The sequence below is a fragment of the Petromyzon marinus genome, assembly GCF_048934315.1.
Source record: "Petromyzon marinus isolate PM22_M1 ecotype Great Lakes invasive population chromosome 84 unlocalized genomic scaffold, UKy_Petmar_22M1.pri1.0 chr84_unloc.7, whole genome shotgun sequence".
Classification (NCBI taxonomy): domain Eukaryota; kingdom Metazoa; phylum Chordata; class Hyperoartia; order Petromyzontiformes; family Petromyzontidae; genus Petromyzon; species Petromyzon marinus.
In genome coordinates this window covers 189743-210618 of record NW_027422644.1, presented here as the reverse complement: position 1 = coordinate 210618, position 20876 = coordinate 189743, and the positions used below count along the sequence as shown (strand labels likewise).

General features: G+C 52.1%; 1 protein-coding gene across 5 annotated transcripts in view; it reads left to right on the top strand.

The window, feature by feature from the left end:
* Positions 1–16239, top strand: part of LOC116937823 (splicing regulator ARVCF-like) — a 44297-nt gene extending 28058 nt beyond the window's left edge. Inside the window, exons 6-9 of one of the 5 annotated variants that reach the window (XR_012931845.1) lie at positions 934–1046; positions 7654–7793; positions 12773–13725; positions 13885–16239. Coding sequence is in view for 2 of the 5 variants with exons in the window: in XM_032944938.2 (XP_032800829.2) it covers positions 934–1046; positions 7654–7752 (212 nt within the window). In the remaining 3 variants the exon portion in view is untranslated. Of the gene's footprint in view, positions 1–933; positions 1047–7653; positions 7794–12772 lie in introns of all 5 variants that reach the window. The other 4 variants (XR_012931844.1, XR_012931843.1, XM_032944938.2 and 1 more) reach the window with 4 other exon arrangements.
* The last annotated feature ends 4637 nt before the right edge of the window (positions 16240–20876 follow it).

Here is a 20876-nt window from a genome sequence, read left to right as displayed (position 1 = left end):
TTGAAGCCTATGGGTGGCGGTGTTGTTGAGTCTATGTGTGGCGGTGTTGATGAGTCTATGGGTGGTGGTGTTGTTGAGTCTTTGGGTGGCGGTGTTGTTGAGTCTATGGGTGGTGGTGTTGTTGAGTCTATGGGTGGCGGTGTTGTTGAGTCTATGGGTGGCAGTGTTGTTGAGTCTATGGGTGGCGGTGTTGTTGAGTCTATGGGTGGCGGTGTTGTTGAGTCTATGGGTGGCGGTGTTGTTGAGTCTATGTGTGGCGGTGTTGATGAGTCTATGGGTGGTGGTGTTGTTGAGTCTATGGGTGGCGGTGTTGCTGTGTCTATGGGTGGCGGTGTTGTTGTGTCTATGGGTGGCGGTGTTGTTGAGTCTTTGGGTGGCGGTATTGTTGTGTCTATGGGTGGCGGTGTTGTTGAGTCTTTGGGTGGCGGTATTGTTGTGTCTATGGGTGGCGGTGTTGTTGAGTCTATGGGTGGCGGTGTTGTTGAGTCTATGGGTGGCGGTGTTGTTGAGTCTATGGGTGGCGGTGTTGTTGAGTCTATGGGTGGCGGTGTTGTCGAGTCTATGGGTGGCGGTGTTGTTGAGTCTATGGGTGGCGGTGTTATTGAGTCTATGGGTGGCGGTGTTATCGAGTCTATGGGTGGCGGTGTTGTTGAGTCTATGGGTGGCGGTGTTGTTGAGTCTATGGGTGGCGGTGTTGTTGAGTCTATGGGTGGTGGTGTTGTTGAGTCTATGGGTGGCGGTGTTGTTCAGTCTATGGGTGGCGGTGTTGTTGAGTCTATGGGTGGCGGTGTTGTTGAGTCTATGGGTGGCGGTGTTGTTGAGTCTATGGGTGGCGGTGTTGTTGAGTCTATGGGTGGCAGTGTTGTTGAGTCTATCGGTGGCGGTGTTGTTCAGTCTATGGGTGGCGGTGTTGTTGAGTCTTCGTCCTTGCAGGGAGAGACGGAAGTCTCCGGGAGCCGATCCCCATGGACGAGTTGGGCCCCGACGCTTACTCCACCCTGGACAACACCGAGAGGGAGAGGAGAATCCTCGCGCCGGCTGGCAGGGTAACCACCACCACCACCACCACCACCACCCGCACAACAACAACAACAACCATCGCCACCACAAAACCAACCACCACTACCACAAAGACAAAGATCCCCCGTGTAGCCTGTAACAGACTGTTGGGGCAAGTGCTGTTAGCGAGCACACAGGCACACAGACACAGACAGACAGACACACATGCACACATACACACAACAACAACAACAACAACCGCCATTCGCCACTAAGTGGCGGTGACGTCACCACGACGCTTGTGCCAGGCTATGTGCACCCTGAGGCCACGTGAAGTGTCGAACGCCCGCTGGCAGGAGGTCACGGGGCAGACCCAGGTGCCACGGGTCGACTGACTGAGATGACTGGCTGATGCACCACCTGTGCCCCCTACTGTGCCAACCTGCTGTGCTTTAGCCACCCGGCGCTCCGCTCGCTGTTGTGAGCGTCGCTCCTCCGCCCTCCGTTGTTGTTGGAGGGCGACTGCCTCCAACTGCCCAGTAGCATCCTTCACGAGCCTCCTCCACAGAGGCCGATCTTGACACCGCTGGTACCAGTCATCGGCAAGTCCACTCAGCTCCACGTCCTCCTGTACCACATCACTCCATCTCTTCTCTAGCCCGTGCCGCGCCCGCTTAGCCCCCTCAATCCGGCCAAACAAAAGCTGTTTCGGCATGCGGTGGCTGGGCATGCGGGCTACATGACCCAGCCATCGCAGCCTTGCCTGCCGGAGGAGCTCACCGATGGGACCCTGCCCAGATCTTTCAAGGATTTGTGAGCTCCTCACACAATCCAGTCTGGTTAAACCCAGGATGGATCGTAGGCAGGCCAGCCTAAATGTTTCTAACCGGCGAAGATGTTCCATTAGGGGGGTCCACGTTTCGCAAGCGTAGAGAAGGGAGGGAATGACCGTGGCCGAGAAGACCTGAAGCTTAGTGCGGAGCGACAGACCAGGTAGCTTCCACACAGTGTTACGCAACCGATGAAAAGATATTGCCGCTCGACTGATTCGGAGTGAGACCTCTGCTGTTAAACTGGAGCCAGTCATAAGCACACTGCCCAGGTATGAGAAACTCTCCACTCTCTCCACAACTGCCCCATCACCGATTGGGAGTTGTGGGGGTGGAGTGTCCGATGGTACAAAATACCCAGGCAGGTGCTTAGTTTTGGTGGGGCTGATGGTAAGGCCCCACCTCTTAGTGGCACGCTCCAGTCTCAGCAGCAGCGTCTCCAACTCCTCCTCTGACTGAGCAGCTATTACCAAGTCATCAGCATACATAACGTGGTTGAGCAATAGGGAGCCATCCCTTGACCACACCCGGGCATCGATTAGCCTCCCATTATATCTGTACCATATGGAGATTCCCCCGGTACAGCTATTGAAGGCTTCACGAACTACGTGGTCAAAATAGATGTTAAATAATGTGGGAGCCAGAGGACATCCCTGTCGCACCCCAAGGTGTACAGGGAATGGCTCTGACTCCCGGCCACGTAGTTTTACCCGGGCCCGCTCACCATCATGAAGGTCCTTAATGATCGTGAGCAGAGGGTCAGGTACTCCAAAAGCACGAAGAACGACCCAGAGCCCAGGCCTACTGATGGTATCATAGGCCTTGACCAGGTCAATAAAGCAGAGATGTAGGTCTTGTTGGAATTCCCTACACCTCTGCTGTAGCAGACGGACAGAAAATATGGCATCTGTGCAGGACCGCCCTTTCCTGAAACCGCATTGGGGCTCCGCAAGCCTCTCCTCAGCGTGCCTGGCAAGGCGATGCTGAATAATCCTTGCCAGGACCTTTCCCGGCACACTGAGGAGTGAGATGCCCCTGTAGTTGTTACAGTCTGTGCGGTCCCCCTTCTTAAAAAGGGGGACCACCAGGGCATCCTTCCAATCCTGCGGAACCCGTCCAGTGGTCCAGACTGTTGTTATGATGTCATATAGGGCAGTCTGTGCACAAACGCCACCCTCCCTCAGCATTTCGCTTGGGAGATCATCTCTGCCCGCTGCCTTTCCTGGTCTCAGACTCCGGATCGCCTTCAATACTTCCTCAGCAGATGGCACCTCAGCCAGCCACTCACAGGGGGTGACTTCATCCAATATTTGAGGCACCGCAGCCTCAGCAGGGTCATCCTCACTTTGTGCCACGATGTTTTCCTGGCTGAGGGATTTTCCCTCCCCCAGGACCTCACAGAAATGCTCAGCAAATCTGCGAACCTGTTCCTGGGGGTCGGAAATTGGATCACCGTTTTTTCCCCTAATGATGGTAATAGGTGTGGCGCTGCAGGTTACTTTTTTGATGGAGTTAAATAGAGATTTGTGATCACGGGCCACTGAGGCAGACTCCATCTCCTCAGCAACCCGCGACCACCACCCATCCTTGCAGCGCCTCACGGCTCTCCGAACCTCCGAGCGAAGGCTGCGGTAAGCCTCCTCATTCTCTGACGTGGGATTCTGTAGCCGATGACAGTGGGCCTGTCGCTTTTTCTCAACCATCGTGAACAACTCCTCTGTCATCCAGGGTGTCTGGGGAGGTCTGGACCGCGTACCCAAAGCAGCCATTGCAGCTGCATGAGTCACAGTCCTAAACCTCGCCCATTTACCCTCGACATCAGGAGGAGTCGGGGACGATGCCAATCCCAGCCGCAAGCGATGATGAAATTCTCGCTTGCAACTTTCATCAGATAACTGAGACCAGGCCACTTTAGGTTGGAATGGGGTCCTGGGTGTACACCCACCACCGGAGTGGAAGAATGGCAGGCGCATCTTACAGATGACTAGTCGATGGTCAGAGGGCAGATCAGCTCCACGGTAGGTCCTGGTGTCAAGGACATGGGCTCGCATTCGCTGGTCCGTCACTATGTAGTCCAGCAGATGTTCTTGCTTGGACCCGGCATGCATCCATGATGTTGTGTGGATGCGCCGATGCCGGAACAGCGTGTTGGTAATTACAAGCCCATGGGCTGCACAAAAATCTAGCAGCCTCCTACCGTTGTTATTGAGCTGATCTGGCCCATGCCCTCCAATCACTCCAGACCAGGTGCCAGTATCATGACCAACTCGGGCATTGAAGTCACCCAACATGATGACTCTATCCCGAGGGGCCACTTTAGCCAGCACCTGTGACAGGAGGTCATAGAAGGCATCTGACTCATCGGCTTTGCCTGCATCCCTCCACGGATGTTCATCTTCGGTGGGGGCATAAGTAACCACAACCACCATTCCTCACCTCCGGTTGATGGGAAGGCGAGCCCAAAGTAGCCTGGGGCTTACAGCTTCCCACACCTCACCGCCACGCTCCCACGCCCCCTTCATTCTTTTGTTCAAAAGAAGACCCACACCCTGTTGTTTGGCAGTCTGCTGCCCCGAGTAGAGGACTGTCCACCCCTCATGGTGGCAGGAGCCAGAGCCGGTCCACCGGACCTCCTGAATGCCGCATAGATCCAGGCGGTACCGGTCCAGCTCCCGACAGAGGAGTGGCAGCCTCTCGTCTGCAGTGAGCGTTCGAACATTCCACGTGGCCAACCGTAGTGGCTTTTCGTTGTTTCTGGAGTAGCCCCGAGGGTAGGTATTCAATCTCCTGGCTCCGCCAATTGGGGTTTGGCCAGGAGACGTCATAGACGCCTGGCCCCCCGGGGCCTCCGGCACAAGCTTAGTTGTTACATATTTCAGTTTAATTCGTAGTTTCGTGGTAATTAATTGAAGGTGGAGGGGTTACCAGCCCCTCGCACCCGTCCAGAGCCCCCGTTTAGCCCCTGTGGTGGACACATATGCCATGAGGGGAGGAGCCAATCAAAATTGGATCTCCCCCCACAGCGCTGTCCACGACAGAGTTGCCCGTCCGGCACCGCGAGGAGGTAGGGGGTTGTTTTGCCGGACTACACACACTCACATACACACATACAACCACACAACCACAGACCCACACAGACACACTCACTCACAGACTCACTCACAGACACACATACACGCACAGATACATACACACAGACACACACACAAATACACACACTCACACACAGACTCACTCACACACAGACAGACACACAGGCACACACACAGACACACATACACACACTCACACACAGACTCACTCACACACAGACAGACACACAGACAGACACACAGACACACACACAGACACACATACACAGACACACACACACAGACACACACAGACACAGACAGACTCACTCACGCCAAAAAAAAGACAAAGATCCCCCATATAGCCTTAACAGACTGTAGGGGCAAGTGCTGTTGGCGAGCACCTATGAAGGCCGGCACGGCACACGAGGGGGTGGGTGGCCAGCACGACGCCCGACCGCCTTTGTCTCCCCAGTGGCGATGTTTACACACTGCACCAGTTCATCGTTTCAGGCTGAGTCAACCTAGGGGATGGCCCATGACCGGTTCAGATAATCGTCACTGGTGTTGGCCGTGAGCGGGAATCGAACCCGGGTCGCCAGGTTCATAGCGCAGCGTAGCGCTAACCGCTACACCCACCGCTCCTCACCCACTCACTCACTCGTGCATACCAAGCGAGGTAGTTAACATCTCACCACTTGGAGAAGGATGCAGACTACAAATATACAGCAGCAGGCGTAGGTCAGGGTCTGGGATCGAACCCACGACCTCCTGTGTACCAGGCGAGGTAGTAAACATCTCTAGGGAGAGAGAGAGACGCAGACTCCATGTAAACATCAGCAGGCGTAGGTCAGGGTCTGGGATCGAACCCACGACCTCCTGTATACCAGGCGAGGTAGTCAACATCTCTCCCGAGAGAGAGACGCAGACTCCACATATACAGCAGCAGGCGTGGGTCAGGGTCTGGGATCGAACCCACGACCTCCTGCGTACCAGGCGAGGTAGTCAACATCTCTACATAGAGAGAGAGAGACGCAGACTCAAAATAAACATCAGCAGGCGTAGGTCAGGGTCTGGGATCGAACCCACGACCTCCTGTATACCAGGCGAGGTAGTCAACATCTCTCCCGAGAGAGAGACGCAGACTCCAAATATACAGCAGCAGGCATCAGTCAGGGTCCGGGATCGAACCCACGACCTCCTGTGTACCAGGTGAGGTAGTCAACATCTCTACGGAGAGAGAGAGACGCAGACTCCAAGGAGCAGGCGTGGGTCAGGGTCCGGGATCGAACCCACGACCTCCTGTAGACCAGGCGAGGTAGTCAACATCTCTTCGGAGAGAGAGAGAGAGACGCAAACTCCAAATAAACATCAGCAGGCATCGGCCAGGGTCCAGGATCGAACCCACGACTTCCTGTGTGCCGGGCGAGGTAGTCAACATCTCTACGGAGAGAGAGACGCAGACTCCAAATATACAGCAGCAGGCGTAGGTCAGGGTCCGGGATCAAACTCACGACCTCCTGTGTACCTTGCGAGGTAGTCAACATCTCTACATAGAGAGACGCAGACTCAAAATATACAGCAGCAGGCATCGGCCAGGGTCCAGGATCGAACTCACGACTTTCTGTGTACCATGCGAGGTCGTTGACATCTCTCCCGAGAGAGAGACACATACTCCAAATAAACATCAGCAGGCGTGGGTCAGGGTCTCGGATTGAACTCACGTCTTCCTGTGAACCAGGTGAGGTAGTCAACATCTCTACGGAGAGAGAGAGAGAGACGCAGATTCCAAATATACAGCAGCAGGCTAAGGTCAGGGTCTGGGATCGAACCCACGACCTCCTGTGTAGCAGGCGAGGTAGTCAACATCTCTACAGAGAGAGAGAGATGCAGATTCCAAATATATAGCAGCCGGCGTGGGTCAGGGTCTTGGATTGAACCCAGGACCTCCTGTGTACCAGGCGAGGTAGTCAACATCTCTTCGGAGAGAGAGAGACTCAGACTCCACATATACAGCAGCAGGCGTGGGTCAGGGTCTGGGATCGAACCCACGACCCCCTGCATACCACGCGAGGTAGTCAACATCTCTATGGAGAGAGACAGACGCAGACTCCAAGGAGCAGGCGTGGGTCAGGGTCCGGGATCGAACCCACGACCTCCTGTGTACCAGGCGAAGTAGTCAACATCTCTACGGAGAGACAGAGACGCAGACTCCAAATATATAGCAGCAGGCGTAGGTCAGGGTCTGGGATCGAACCCATGCCCTCCTGTGTACCAGGCGAGGTAGTCAACATCTCTACGAATAGAGACGCAGACTCCACATACAGCAGCAGGCGTGGGTCAGGGTCCGGGATCGAATCCACGACCTCCTGTGAACCAAGCGAGGTAGTCAACATCTCTACGGAGAGAGAGAGAGACGCAGATTCCAAATATATAGCAGCAGGCGTAGGTCAGGGTCTGGGATCGAACCCACAACCTCCTGTGTACCAGGGGAGGTCGTCAACATCTCTCCCGAGAGAGAGACTCAGACTCCACATATACAGCAGCAGGCGTGGGTCAGGGTCTGGGATCGAACCCACGACCTCCTGTGTACCAGGCGAGGTAGTCAACATCTCTACGGATAGAGACGCAGACTCCACATACAGCAGCAGGCGTGGGTCAGGGTCCGGGATCGAACCCACGACCTCCTGCGTACCAGGCGAGGTAGTCAACATCTCGCTCCCTTCTGCCCTGCCCTCTCTGTGCCCACTCAGACTGGGACCGCCCAGAGGGGAGGAGCTCCGGCTGGCTCCGCCCCTTCCCTGCGCCTAGGCCGCACCCGCCCAGCGGGGGGCGGAGACTCGTGGGTGTGAGCAACCCTCAACACCCCCCACCCACGCGTTCACCTCACCTGGTGAGAATCCCACAACTCTGTCGGGAGCTGGACCTCTGTGGTGTGACGGAGGGTCCCGTGGACTGGTTCCGGAGCTTAGACGGAGAGGCTGCCACTCCTCCGTCGGCAGCTAGACCGGTACCGCCGGGACGTCAGTGGTGTGGCGGAGGGTCCGGTGGACTGGTTCCGGAGCTTAGACGGAGAGGCTGCCACTCCTCCGTCGGCAGCTAGACCGGTACCGCCGGGACCTCTGTGGTGTTCGCGGAGGGTCTGGTGGACTGGTTCTGGTGTGAGTGTGTTCAGATGGAGAGGCTGCCACTCCTCTGTCGGCAGCTAGACCGGTACCGCCGGGACCTCTGTGTTGTGACGGAGGGTCTGGTGGACTGGTTCCGGTGTGAGTGTGTTCAGACGGAGAGGCTGCCACTCCTCCGTCGGCAGCTAGACCGGTACCGCCTGGATCTCTGTTGTCTAACGAGTGTCTGGTGGACTGTTTCTGGTGTGAGTGTGTTTATAGGAGAGGCTGCCACTCCTCTGTCGGCAGCTAGACCGGTACCGCCTGCCCCTCTGTGGTGTGACAGAGGGTCTGGTGGACTGGTTCTGGTGTGAGTGTGTTTAGACGGAGAGGCTGCCACTCCTCTGTCGGCAGCTAGACCGGTACCGCCGGGACCTCTGTGGTGTGATGGAGGGACCGGTGGACTGGTTCTGGTGTGAGTGTGTTTTAGACGGAGAGGCTGCCACTCACCTGTCGGCAGCTAGACCGGTACCGCCTGGATCTCTGTTGTCTAACGAGTGTCTGGTGGACTGTTTCTGGTGTGAGTGTGTTTAGACCGAGAGGCTGCCACTCCTCTGTCTTCAGCTAGACTGGTACCGCCAGCACCTCTGTGGTGTGACGGAGGGTCCGGTGGACTGGTTCTGGTGTGAGTGTGTTCAGATGGAGAGGCTGCCACTCCTCTGTCGGCAGCTAGACTGGTACCGCCTGCACCTCTGTGTTGTGACGGAGGGTCCGGTGGACTGGTTCCGGTGTGAGTGTGTTCAGACGGAGAGGCTGCCACTCCTCTGTCGGCAGCTAGACCGGTACCGCCTGCCCCTCTGTCGTGTGACAGAGGGTCTGGTGGACTGGTTCTGGTGTGAGTGTGTTCAGATGGAGAGGCTGCCACTCCTCTGTCGGCAGCTAGACCGGTACCGCCTGCCCCTCTGTCGTGTGACAGAGGGTCTGGTGGACTGGTTCCGGTGTGAGTGTGTTCAGATGGAGAGGCTGCCACTCCTCTGTCGGCAGCTAGACTGGTACCGCCTGCACCTTTGTGTTGTGACGGAGGGTCCGGTGGACTGTTTCTGGTGTGAGTGTGTTCAGACGGAGAGGCTGCCACTCCTCTGTCGGCAGCTAAACCGGTACCGCCAGCACCTCTGTGTTGTGACGGAGGGTCTGGTGGACTGGTTCCGGTGTGAGTGTGTTTAGACGGAGAGGCTGCCACTCCTCTGTCGGCAGCTAGACCGGTACCGCCTGCCCCTCTTTGGTGTGACAGAGGGTCTGGTGGACTAGTTCCGGTGTGAGTGTGTTCAGACGGAGAGGCTGCCACTCCTCTGTCGGCAGCTAAACCGGTACTGCCTGCACCTCTGTGGTGTGACGGAGGGTCCGGTGGACTGTTTATGGTGTGAGTGTGTTCAATGGAGAGGCTGCCACTGCTCTGTCGGCAGCTAGACCGGTACTGCCAGAACTTCTGTGGTATATAGGAGGGTCCGGTGGACTGGTTCTGGCTGCTGCCACCATGAGGGGTGGACAGTCCTCTAATCGGGGCAGGAGACTGCCAAACAAAGAATGAAGGGGGCGTGGGAGCGTGGCAGTGAGTTGTGGGAAGCTGTAAGCCCCAGGCTACTGTGGGCTCGCCTTCCCATCAACCGGAGGCGAGTAGTGGTGGTCGTGGTTTCTTATGCCCCCACCGAAGATGAACATCAGTGGACGGATGTTGGCAAGGCCGATGAGTCAGACTGCCTTCTATGACCTCCTGTCACAGGTGCTGGCTAAAGTGGCACCTCGGGATAGAGTCATCTTGTTGGGTGACTTCAATGCCCGAATTTGTTATGATGCTGGCACCTGGTCTGGAGTGATTGGAAGGCATGGGCCAGATCAGCTCAATAACAACGGTAGGAGGCTGCTAGATTTTTGTGCAGCCCATGGGCTTGTAATTACGAACACGCTTCTCTGGCATCGGCGCATCCACACAACATCATGGATGCATACCGGGTCCAAGCAAGAACATCTGCTGGACTACGTAGTGACGGACCAGCGGATGCGGGCCCATGTCCTTGACACCAGGACCTACCGTAGAGCTGATCTGCCCACTGACCATCGACTTGTCACCTGTAAGATGTGCCTGCCATTCTTCCACTCCAGTGATGGGTGTACACCCAGGACCCCATTAAAACCCATAGTGGCCTGGTCTCAGTTATCTGATGAAAGATGCAAGCGAGAATTTCATCATCGCCTGCGGCTGGGATTGGCATCGTTCCCGACTGCTCCTGATGTCGAGGGTAAATGGGCGAGGTTTAGGACTGTGACTCATGCGGCTGCAATGTCTGCTTGGGGTACGTGGCCCAGACCTCCCCAGAGACCCTGGCTGACAGAGGAGGTGTTCAAGCTGGCAAAGAAAATGCAACAGGCCCACTCTAATCGTCTAGAAGCATCCCACGTCAGAGAATGAGGAGGCTTCCCGCAGCCTTCGCTCGGAGGGTCGGAGAGCTGTGAGGCGCTGCAAGGATGGGTGGTGGTCGCGGGTTGCTGAGGAGATGGAGTCTGCCTCAGTGGCCCACAATCACAAATAACTCGCTAACTTTGTCAAAAAAAGTAACTGGCAGTGGCACACCAATCACCATCATTATGCGAAAGAAAGTTGATCTGATATCCGACCCCCAGGAACAGGTTTGCAGATTTATGTGAGGTCTGGGGAGTGGGGAAATCCCTCTGCCTGGAAAACATCGTGGCACAAAGTGAGGATGACCGTGCTGAGGCTGCGGTGCCTCAAATATTGGACGAAGTCACCCCCTGTGAGTGGCTGGCTGAAGTGCCATCTGTTGAGGAAGTACTGAAGGCGATCCAGAGTCTGAGACCAGAAAGGCACCGGGCAGAGATGATCTCCCAAGCGAAATGCTGAGGGAGGGTGGCGTTTGTGCACAGACTGCCCTATATGACATCATAACAACGGTCTGGACCACTGGACGGGTTCCGCAGGATTGGAAGGATGCCCTGGTGGTCCCCCTCTTTAAGAAGGGGGACCGCACAGACTGTAACAACTACAGGGGCATCTCACTCCTCATTGTGCAGGGAAAGGTCCTGGCAAGGATTATTCAACATCGCCTTGCCAGGCACGCTGAGGAGAGGCTTGCGGAGCCTCAATACGGTTTCAGGAAAGGGCGGTCCTGCACAGATGCCATATTTCCGTCTGTCTGGTACAGCAGAGATGTAGGGAATTCCAACAAGACCTACATCTCTGCTTTATTGACCTGGTCAAGGCCTATGATACCATCAGTAGGCCTGGGCCCTGGGTTGTTCTTCGTGCTTTCGGAGTGCCTGACCCTCTGCTCACGATCATTAAGGACCTTCATGATGGTGAGCTGGCCCGGATAAAACTACGTGGCCGGGAGTCGGAGACATTCCCTGTTCACCTTGGGGTGCGATAGGGATGTCCTCTGTCTCTCACATAATTTAACATCTATTTCGACCACGTAGTTCGTGAAGCCTTCAATAGCTGTGCCGGGGGAATCTCCATATGGTACAGATATAATGGGAGGCTGATCGATGCCCGGGTGCGGTCAAGGGATGGCTCCCTATTGCTCAACCACGTTATGTATGCCGATGATCTGGTAATTGCCGCTCACTCGAACGAGGAGTTGGAGGCACTGCTGTTGAACCTGGAGCTTGCCACTAAGAGGTGGGGCCTTACCATCAGCCCCACCAAAACTAAGCACCTGCCTGGGTATTTTGTACCATCAGACACTCCACTCCACAACTCCAAATTCATGTTGGGGCAGTTGTGGAGAGAGTGGAGAGTTTTCCAAACCTGGGCAGTGTGCTAATGACCGGCTCCAGTTTAACAGCAGAGGTCTCTCTCCGAATCAGCCGAGCGGCAATATCTTTTCATTAGTTGCATAACGTTGTGTGGAAGCTACCTGGTCTGTCACTCGGCACTAATCTTCAGGTCTTCTCGGCCACGGTCATTCCCTTCCTTCTCTACGCTTGCGAAACATGGACCCCCTTAATGGAGCATCTTCGCCGGATGGAACCGTTTAGGCTGGCCTGCGTACGATCCATCCTGGGTTTAACCAGGCTGGATTGTGTGAGGAGCTCACAAATCCTTGAAAAATCTGGGCAAGGTCCCATTGGTGAGCTCCTCCGGCAGGCAAGGCTGCGTTGGCTGGGTCATGTAGCCCACATGCCCAGCCACCGCATGCCGAAACAGCTTTTGTTCGGCCGGATCGAGGGAGCTAAACGGGCGCGGCACGGGCTAGAGAAGAGATGGAGTGATGTGGTGCAGGAGGACATGGAGCTGAGTGGACTTGCCGATGACTGGTACCAGCGGTGTCAAGATCGGCCTCTGTGGAGGAGGCTCGTGAAGGACACTACTGGGTAGTTGGAGGCGGTCGCCCTCCAACAACAACGGAGGGCGGAGGAGCGACGCTCACAACAACGAGTGGAGCGCCGGGTGGCTAAAGCACAGCAGGTTGGCACAATAGGGGCACAGGTGGTGCATCAGCCAGTCATCTCAGTCAGTCGACCCGTGGCACCTGCTGGGTCTGCCCTGTGACCTCCTGCCAGCGGGCGTTCGACACTTCACGTGGCCTCAAGGTGCACATGGCCTGGCACAAGCGTCATGGTGACGTCACCGCCACTTAGTGGCGAATGGCGGTTGTTGTTGTTGTGTGTGTACACGTGTGTGTGTGTGTGTGTACACATGTGTTAGTGTGTACACGTGTGTAAGTGTGTATGTGTGTCTGTGTCTTCACAGGATTTGGCTGATGGGTGATGGAGTTAGCGGAGGAAAACAATCAGGAGCTGTCAAGCGAGATGCTGATGTTAACTATGATGCTGATGTGGTGATGATAATGGTGATGATGGTGATGATGGTGATGATGATGGTGATGATGATGGTGATGATGATGTTAACTATGATGCTGATGAAGGTCATGATGATGATGCTGATGATGGCTATGATGATGTTGATGGTGATGATGATGTTGATGGTGATGATGATGGTGATAATGATGATGTTGATGATGGTGATGATGATGGCCATAATGATGCTGATGATGGTAATGATGATGATGCTGATGATGGCTATGATTCTGATTATGATGCGTATGATGATGTTGATGATGCTGATAATGGCTATGATGATGATGCTGATGATGGCTATGATTCTGATTATGATGCGTATGATGATGTTGATGATGCTGATGATGGCTATGATGATGATGCTGATGATGGCTATGATTCTGATTATGATGCGTATGATGATGTTGATGATGCTGATGATGGCTATGATGATGATGCTGATGATGCCTATGATTCTGATGATGATGCGTATGATGATGTTGATGATGCTGATGATGGCTATGCTGATGATGCTAATGATGCCTATGATTCTGATGATGATGCGTATGATGATGAGGGTTCTGATGAGATCAATACACAAAGTAATTCTCACGAGGACAGGGAAACAGAGAGACACGGTGGACACAGAGACACGGGCACACATCTGATTTTAAAATGTTGCTGGTCTGAAGATGATGGTGGTTTTAAGATGATTGTTGTTTAAGATGTAACTGGTTTAAGATGAGCTGGTTTAAGATGATTGTGGTTTAAGATGTAGCTGGTTTAAGATGAGCTGGTTTAAGATGATTGTGGTTTAAGATGTAGCTGGTTTAAGATGTAGCTGGTTTAAGATGATTGTGGTTTAAGGTGTAGCTGGTTTAAGATGAGCTGGTTTAGGATGATTGTGGTTTAAGATGTAGCTGGTTGAAGATGATTGTGGTTTAAGATGTAGCTGGTTTAAGATGTAGCTGGTTGAAGATGATTGTGGTTTAAGATGCAGCTGGTTTAAGATGTAGCTGGTTTAAGATGTAGCTGGTTTAAGATGATTGTGGTTTAAGATGTGGCTGGTTTAAGATGAGCTGGTTTAAGATGATTGTGGTTTAAGATGTAGCTGGTTTAAGATGATTGTGGTTTAAGATGATTGTGGTTTAAGATGTAGCTGGTTTAAGATGTAGCTGGTTCAAGATGTAGCTGGTTTAAGATGTAGCTGGTTTAAGATGATTGTGGTTTAAGATGATTGTGGTTTAAGATGTAGCTGGTTTAAGATGTAGCTGGTTTAAGATGTAGCTGGTTTAAGATGAGCTGGTTTAAGATGATTGTGGTTTAAGATGTAGCTGGTTTAAGATGAGCTGGTTTAGGATGATTGTGGTTTAAGATGTAGCTGGTTGAAGATGATTGTGGTTTAAGATGTAGCTGGTTTAAGATGTAGCTGGTTGAAGATGATTGTGGTTTAAGATGTAGCTGGTTTAAGATGTAGCTGGTTTAAGATGTAGCTGGTTTAAGATGATTGTGGTTTAAGATGTGGCTGGTTTAAGATGAGCTGGTTTAAGATGATTGTGGTTTAAGATGTAGCTGGTTTAAGATGATTGTGGTTTAAGATGTAGCTGGTTTAAGATGTAGCTGGTTTAAGATGTAGCTGGTTCAAGATGTAGCTGGTTTAAGATGTAGCTGGTTTAAGATGATTGTGGTTTAAGATGATTGTGGTTTAAGATGTAGCTGGTTTAAGATGTAGCTGGTTTAAGATGTAGCTGGTTTAAGATGAGCTGGTTTAAGATGATTGTGGTTTAAGATGTAGCTGGTTTAAGATGAGCTGGTTTAAGATGATTGTGGTTTAAGATGTAGCTGGTTTAAGATGATTGTGGTTTAAGATGTAGCTGGTTTAAGATGAGTCTGGTTTAAGATGTAGCTGGTTTAAGATGATTGTGGTTTAAGATGTAGCTGGTTTAAGATGATTGTGGTTTATGATGTAGCTGGTTTAAGATGATTGTGGTTTAAGATGTAGCTGGTTTAAGATGTAGCTGGTTTAAGATGTAGCTGGTTTAAGATGAGTCTGGTTTAAGATGAGTCTGGTTTAAGATGTAGCTGGTTTAAGATGATTGTGGTTTAAGATGTAGCTGGTTTAACATGTAGCTGGTTTAACATGTAGCTGGTTTAAGATGATTGTGGTTTAAGATGTAGCTGGTTCAAGATGAGTCTGGTTTAAGATGTAGCTGGTTTAAGATGATTGTGGTTTAAGATGTAGCTGGTTTAAGATGTAGCTGGTTTAAGATGTAGCTGGTTTAAGATGATTGTGGTTTAAGATGTAACTGGTTTAAGATGATTGTGGTTTAAGATGTAGCTGGTTTAAGATGTAGCTGGTTTCAGATGTAGCTGGTTTAAGATGCAGCTGGTTTAAGATGTAGCTGGTTTAAGATGATTGTGGTTGAAGATGATTGTGGTTTAAGATGTAGCTGGTTTAAGATGATTGTGGTTTATGATGTAGCTGGTTTAAGATGATTGTGGTTTAAGATGTAGCTGGTTTAAGATGATTGTGGTTGAAGATGATTGTGGTTTAAGATGTAGCTGGTTTAAGATGTAGCTGGTTTAAGATGTAGCTGGTTTAAGATGCAGCTGGTTTAAGATGTAGCTGGATTAAGATGATTGTGGTTTAAGATGATTGTGGTTTAAGATGTAGCTGGTTTAAGATGTAGCTGGTTTAAGATGATTGTGGTTTAAGATGTAGCTGGTTTAAGATGATTGTGGTTTAAGATGTATCTGGTTTAAGATGTAGCAGGTTTAAGATGTAGCTGGTTTAAGATGTAGCTGGTTTAAGATGATTGTGGTTTAAGATGTAGCTGGTTTAAGATGTAGCTGGTTTAAGATGATTGTGGTTTAAGATGTAGCTGGTTTAAGATGATTGTGGTTTAAGATGTAGCTGGTTTAAAATGTAGCTGGTTTAAGATGATTGTGGTTTAAGATGTAGGTGGTTTAAGATGTAGCTGGTTTAAGATGTAGCTGGTTTAAGATGAGTCTGGTTTAAGATGTAGCTGGTTTAAGATGTAGTTGGTTTTAAAATGATTCTGGTTTAAGATGTAGCTGGTTTAAGATGATTTTGGTTCAAGATGTAGCTTGTTTAAGATGATTTTCGCTTAAGATATAGCTGGTTTAAGATGCAGCTGGTTTAAGATGTAGCTTGTTTAAGATGATTGTGGTTTAAGATGTAGCTGGTTTAAGATGTAGCTGGTTTACGATGATTGTGGTTTAAAATCTAGCTGGGTTTAAGATGATTGCGGTTTAGAATCTAACTGGTTTTAAAATAATTCTGGTTCAAGATGTAGCTGGTCGTAATATGAGCCCAGTTTAAGATGAGCCTGATTTGAAATACATCTGGGTTTAAGATGACTCTGTTTTAAGATGAAGAAAGTTTTCAAATGAGCCCGGGTTTAAGATGTAGCTGGGTTTAAAATGATTCTGGTTTAGAATTTATCTGGGTTTAAGATGAGCCTGGTTTAAGATCTAACTGTGTTTACTATGAGCCCACAGTGAAATAAGCTGGGTTTACTATGTGGTGGGTGGGAAGAGTATGGGGTGAGTGGGTAGATCGCAGGGTTTTCGTTTTGTACCACACACACTCGCACACTCACTCACCCACTCACTCACTCACCCACTCATACACTCACTCACCTACTCACTCACCTACTCACCCACTCACTCACCCACTCACTCACCCACTCACTCACTCACCTACTCACTCACCTACTCACCCACTCACTCACCCACTCACTCACCCACTCACTCACTCACCTACTCACTCACCTACTCACCCACTCACTCACCCACTCACTCACCCACTCACTCACTCACCTACTCACTCACCTACTCACCCACTTACTCACCCACTCACTCACCCACTCACTCACCTACTCAGTCACCTACTCACCCACTCACTCACCCACTCATACACTCACTCACCTACTCACTCACCTACTCACTCACCCACTCACCCACTCACTCACCCACTCACTCAATCACCTACTCACTACACTCACCCAATGAGATACTTACCCACTCACCCGCTCACCTACTCACTCAATAACACACTCACCCACTCACCTACTCACCTACTCACTCACTAACCCACTCATACACTAACTCACTCATTCACCCACGCACTGACTCACCCACTCACTCACACACACACACTCACCCACTCACTCACCCACTCGTACACTCACTCACTAACCCACTCACCCACTCACTCACACGCTCAATCACACACACACTCACCCACTCACATACTCACCCACCCACTCAGACTCACTCACCTACTCACTCACCCACTCATACACTCACTCATTCACCCACTCACTCACATGCTCAATCACAAACACACTCACCCACGCACACACTCACCCACTCAGACTCACTCACTAACCTAATCACTCACCCACTCATACACTCACTCATTCACCCACTCACTCACACGCTCAATCACACACACACTCACCCACTCATACACTCACTCACTCATACACTCACTCGCTAACCCACTCACCCACTCAGACACTCACTCACTCACCTACTCATAAAATCACCCACTCACCCACTCGCCAACTCACACACTCACCCACTCAGACTCACTCACTCATTCACCTACTCACTCACTCACCTACTCACCCACTTACTCACCCACTCACTCACCCACTCACTCACCTACTCAGTCACCTACTCACCCACTCACTCACCCACTCATACACTCACTCACCTACTCACTCACCTACTCACTCACCCACTCACCCACTCACTCACCCACTCACTCAATCACCTACTCACTACACTCACCCAATGAGATACTTACCCACTCACCCGCTCACCTACTCACTCAATAACACACTCACCCACTCACCTACTCACCTACTCACTCACTAACCCACTCATACACTAACTCACTCATTCACCCACGCACTGACTCACCCACTCACTCACACACACACACTCACCCACTCACTCACCCACTCGTACACTCACTCACTAACCCACTCACCCACTCACTCACACGCTCAATCACACACACACTCACCCACTCACATACTCACCCACCCACTCAGACTCACTCACCTACTCACTCACCCACTCATACACTCACTCATTCACCCACTCACTCACACGCTCAATCACACACACACTCACCCACTCATACACTCACTCACTCATACACTCACTCGCTAACCCACTCACCCACTCAGACACTCACTCACTCACCTACTCATAAAATCACCCACTCACCCACTCGCCAACTCACACACTCACCCACTCAGACTCACTCACTCATTCACCTACTCACTCACTCACCTACTCATACACTCACTTGCAAACCCACTCACCCACTCAGGCACTCACTCACTCATTCACCTACTCAGTCACTCACCCACTCAGACTCACTCACACTCACTCATTCACCTACTCACTCACCTACTCATAAACTCACCGACTCACCCACTCGCCTACTCACACACTCACACACTCAGACTCACTCACACTCACTCATTCACCTACTCACTCATTCACCTACTCACTCACTCACCTACTCATAAACTCACCCACTCACACACTCACCCACTCAGACTCACTTACTCACCTATTCACTCACCCACTCATACACTTACTCGCTAACCCACTCACCCACTCAGACACTCACTCACTCATTCACTCACTCACTCACCTACTCATAAACTCACCCACTCACCCACTCGCCCACTCACACACTCACCCACTCAGACTCACTCACACTCACCCATTCACCTACTCACTCATTCACCTACTCACTCACTCACCTACTCATAAACTCACCCACTCACCCACTCGCCCACTCACACACTCACCCACTCAGACTCACCCATTCACCTACTCACTCACCTACTCATACACTCACTCGCTAACCCACTCACCCACTCACACACTCACCCACTCAGACTCACCCATTCACCTACTCACTCACTCACCTACTCATACACTCACTCGCTAACCCACTCACCCACTCACACACTCACCCACTCAGACTCACTCACTCACCTATTCACTCACCCACTCATACACTCACTCGCTATCCCACTCACCCACTCAGACACTCACTCATTCACCTACTCACTCACTCACCCACTCAGACTCACTCACCTACTTACTCACCCACTCATACACTCACTCACTCATTCACCCACTCACTCACACGCTCAATCACACATACACTCACCCACTCATACACTCACCTACTTACACACTCACCCACTCAGACTCACTCACTCACCCACTCATTCACTCACTCGCTAACCCACTCAGACACTCACTCATTCACCTACTCACTCACTCACTCACCTACTCATAAAATCACTCACTCACCCACTCACTCACTCATTCACCTACTCACTCACTCAAACACCCACTCAGACTCACTCACACTCACTCATTCACCTACTCACTCACTCACCTACTCATACACTCACTCGCTAACCCACTCACCCACTCACTCAGACACTCACCCACTCATTCACCTACTCAATCACTCACCCACTCAAACTCGCTCACACTCACCCACTCGCCTACTCACCCACACTCACCCACTCAAACTCGCTCACACTCACCCACTCGCCTACTCACCCACACTCACCCACTCAGACACTCACTCACACTCACCCATTCACCCACCCATCCGTGCACCCACTTACACACACACAGACAAAGCTCCCCCAGGTAGCCCACACGATGCCGTAGGGGCAAGGGGCTCCTCGTCGTAGAGCTGCCTATGAAGGCGTGACGTACCTGGCCATCACCCAGGCAATGCACCCCAAGCTCGGCCGCCTTTGTCTCCCCAGTGGCGATGTTTACACACCGGGTTCCCCATCCGAGGCTGAGTCTACCTAGGGGGGGCACCGCTTCGGTGAATCGCCGGGACTCTACGGCAGTGGTTCGTGAGCGCGAAATCGGCGTAGCAGCGACGCGCTAACCGTTGCGCCACCGCTCCCCTGGAGAGAGAGATGGGGAGAGAGATGGAGAGAGATGGGGAGAGAGATGGAGAGATGGAGAGATGGAGAGAGAGATGGAGAGAGATGGGGAGAGAGATGGGGAGAGAGATGGAGAGAGAGATGGGGAGAGAGATGGGGAGAGATGGGGAGAGAGATGGAGAGAGAGATGGGGAGAGATGGGGAGAGAGATGGAGAGAGAGATGGGGAGAGAGATGGGGAGAGATGGGCAGAGAGATGGAGAGAGAGATGGAGAGAGAGATGGAGAGAGAGATGGGGAGAGATGGGGAGAGATGGGGAGAGAGATGGAGAGAGATGGAGAGATGGAGAGAGAGATGGAGAGAGATGGGGAGAGAGATGGGGAGAGAGATGGGGAGAGAGATGGAGAGAGATGGAGAGAGATGGGGAGAGATGGAGAGAGAGATGGGGAGAGAGATGGGGAGAGAGATGGAGAGAGATGGGGAGAGATGGAGAGAGATGAAGAGAGATGGAGAGAGATGGGGAGAGAGATGGAGAGAGATGGGGAGAGAGATGGGGAGAGAGATGGGGAGAGATGGGGAGAGAGATGGGGAGAGAGATGGAGAGAGATGGGGAGAGATGGAGAGAGATGGGGAGAGATGGGGAGAGATGGAGAGAGAGATGGAGAGAGATGGGGAGAGAGATGGGGAGAGAGATGGGGAGAGAGATGGAGAGATGGGGAGAGATGGAGAGAGAGATGGGGAGAGAGATGGAGAGAGATGGGGAGAGATGGAGAGAGAGATGGGGAGAGAGATGGGGAGAGAGATGGGGAGAGAGATGGGGAGAGATGGGGAGAGAGATGGGGAGAGATGGGGAGAGATGGGGAGAGAGATGGGGAGAGATGGGGAGAGAGATGGAGAGAGATGGAGAGATGGGGAGAGAGATGGGAGAGAGATGGGGAGAGAGATGGGGAGAGAGATGGGGAGAGAGATGGGGAGAGAGATGGAGAGAGATGGGGAGAGATGGGGAGAGAGATGAGGAGAGAGATGGGGAGAGATGGGGAGA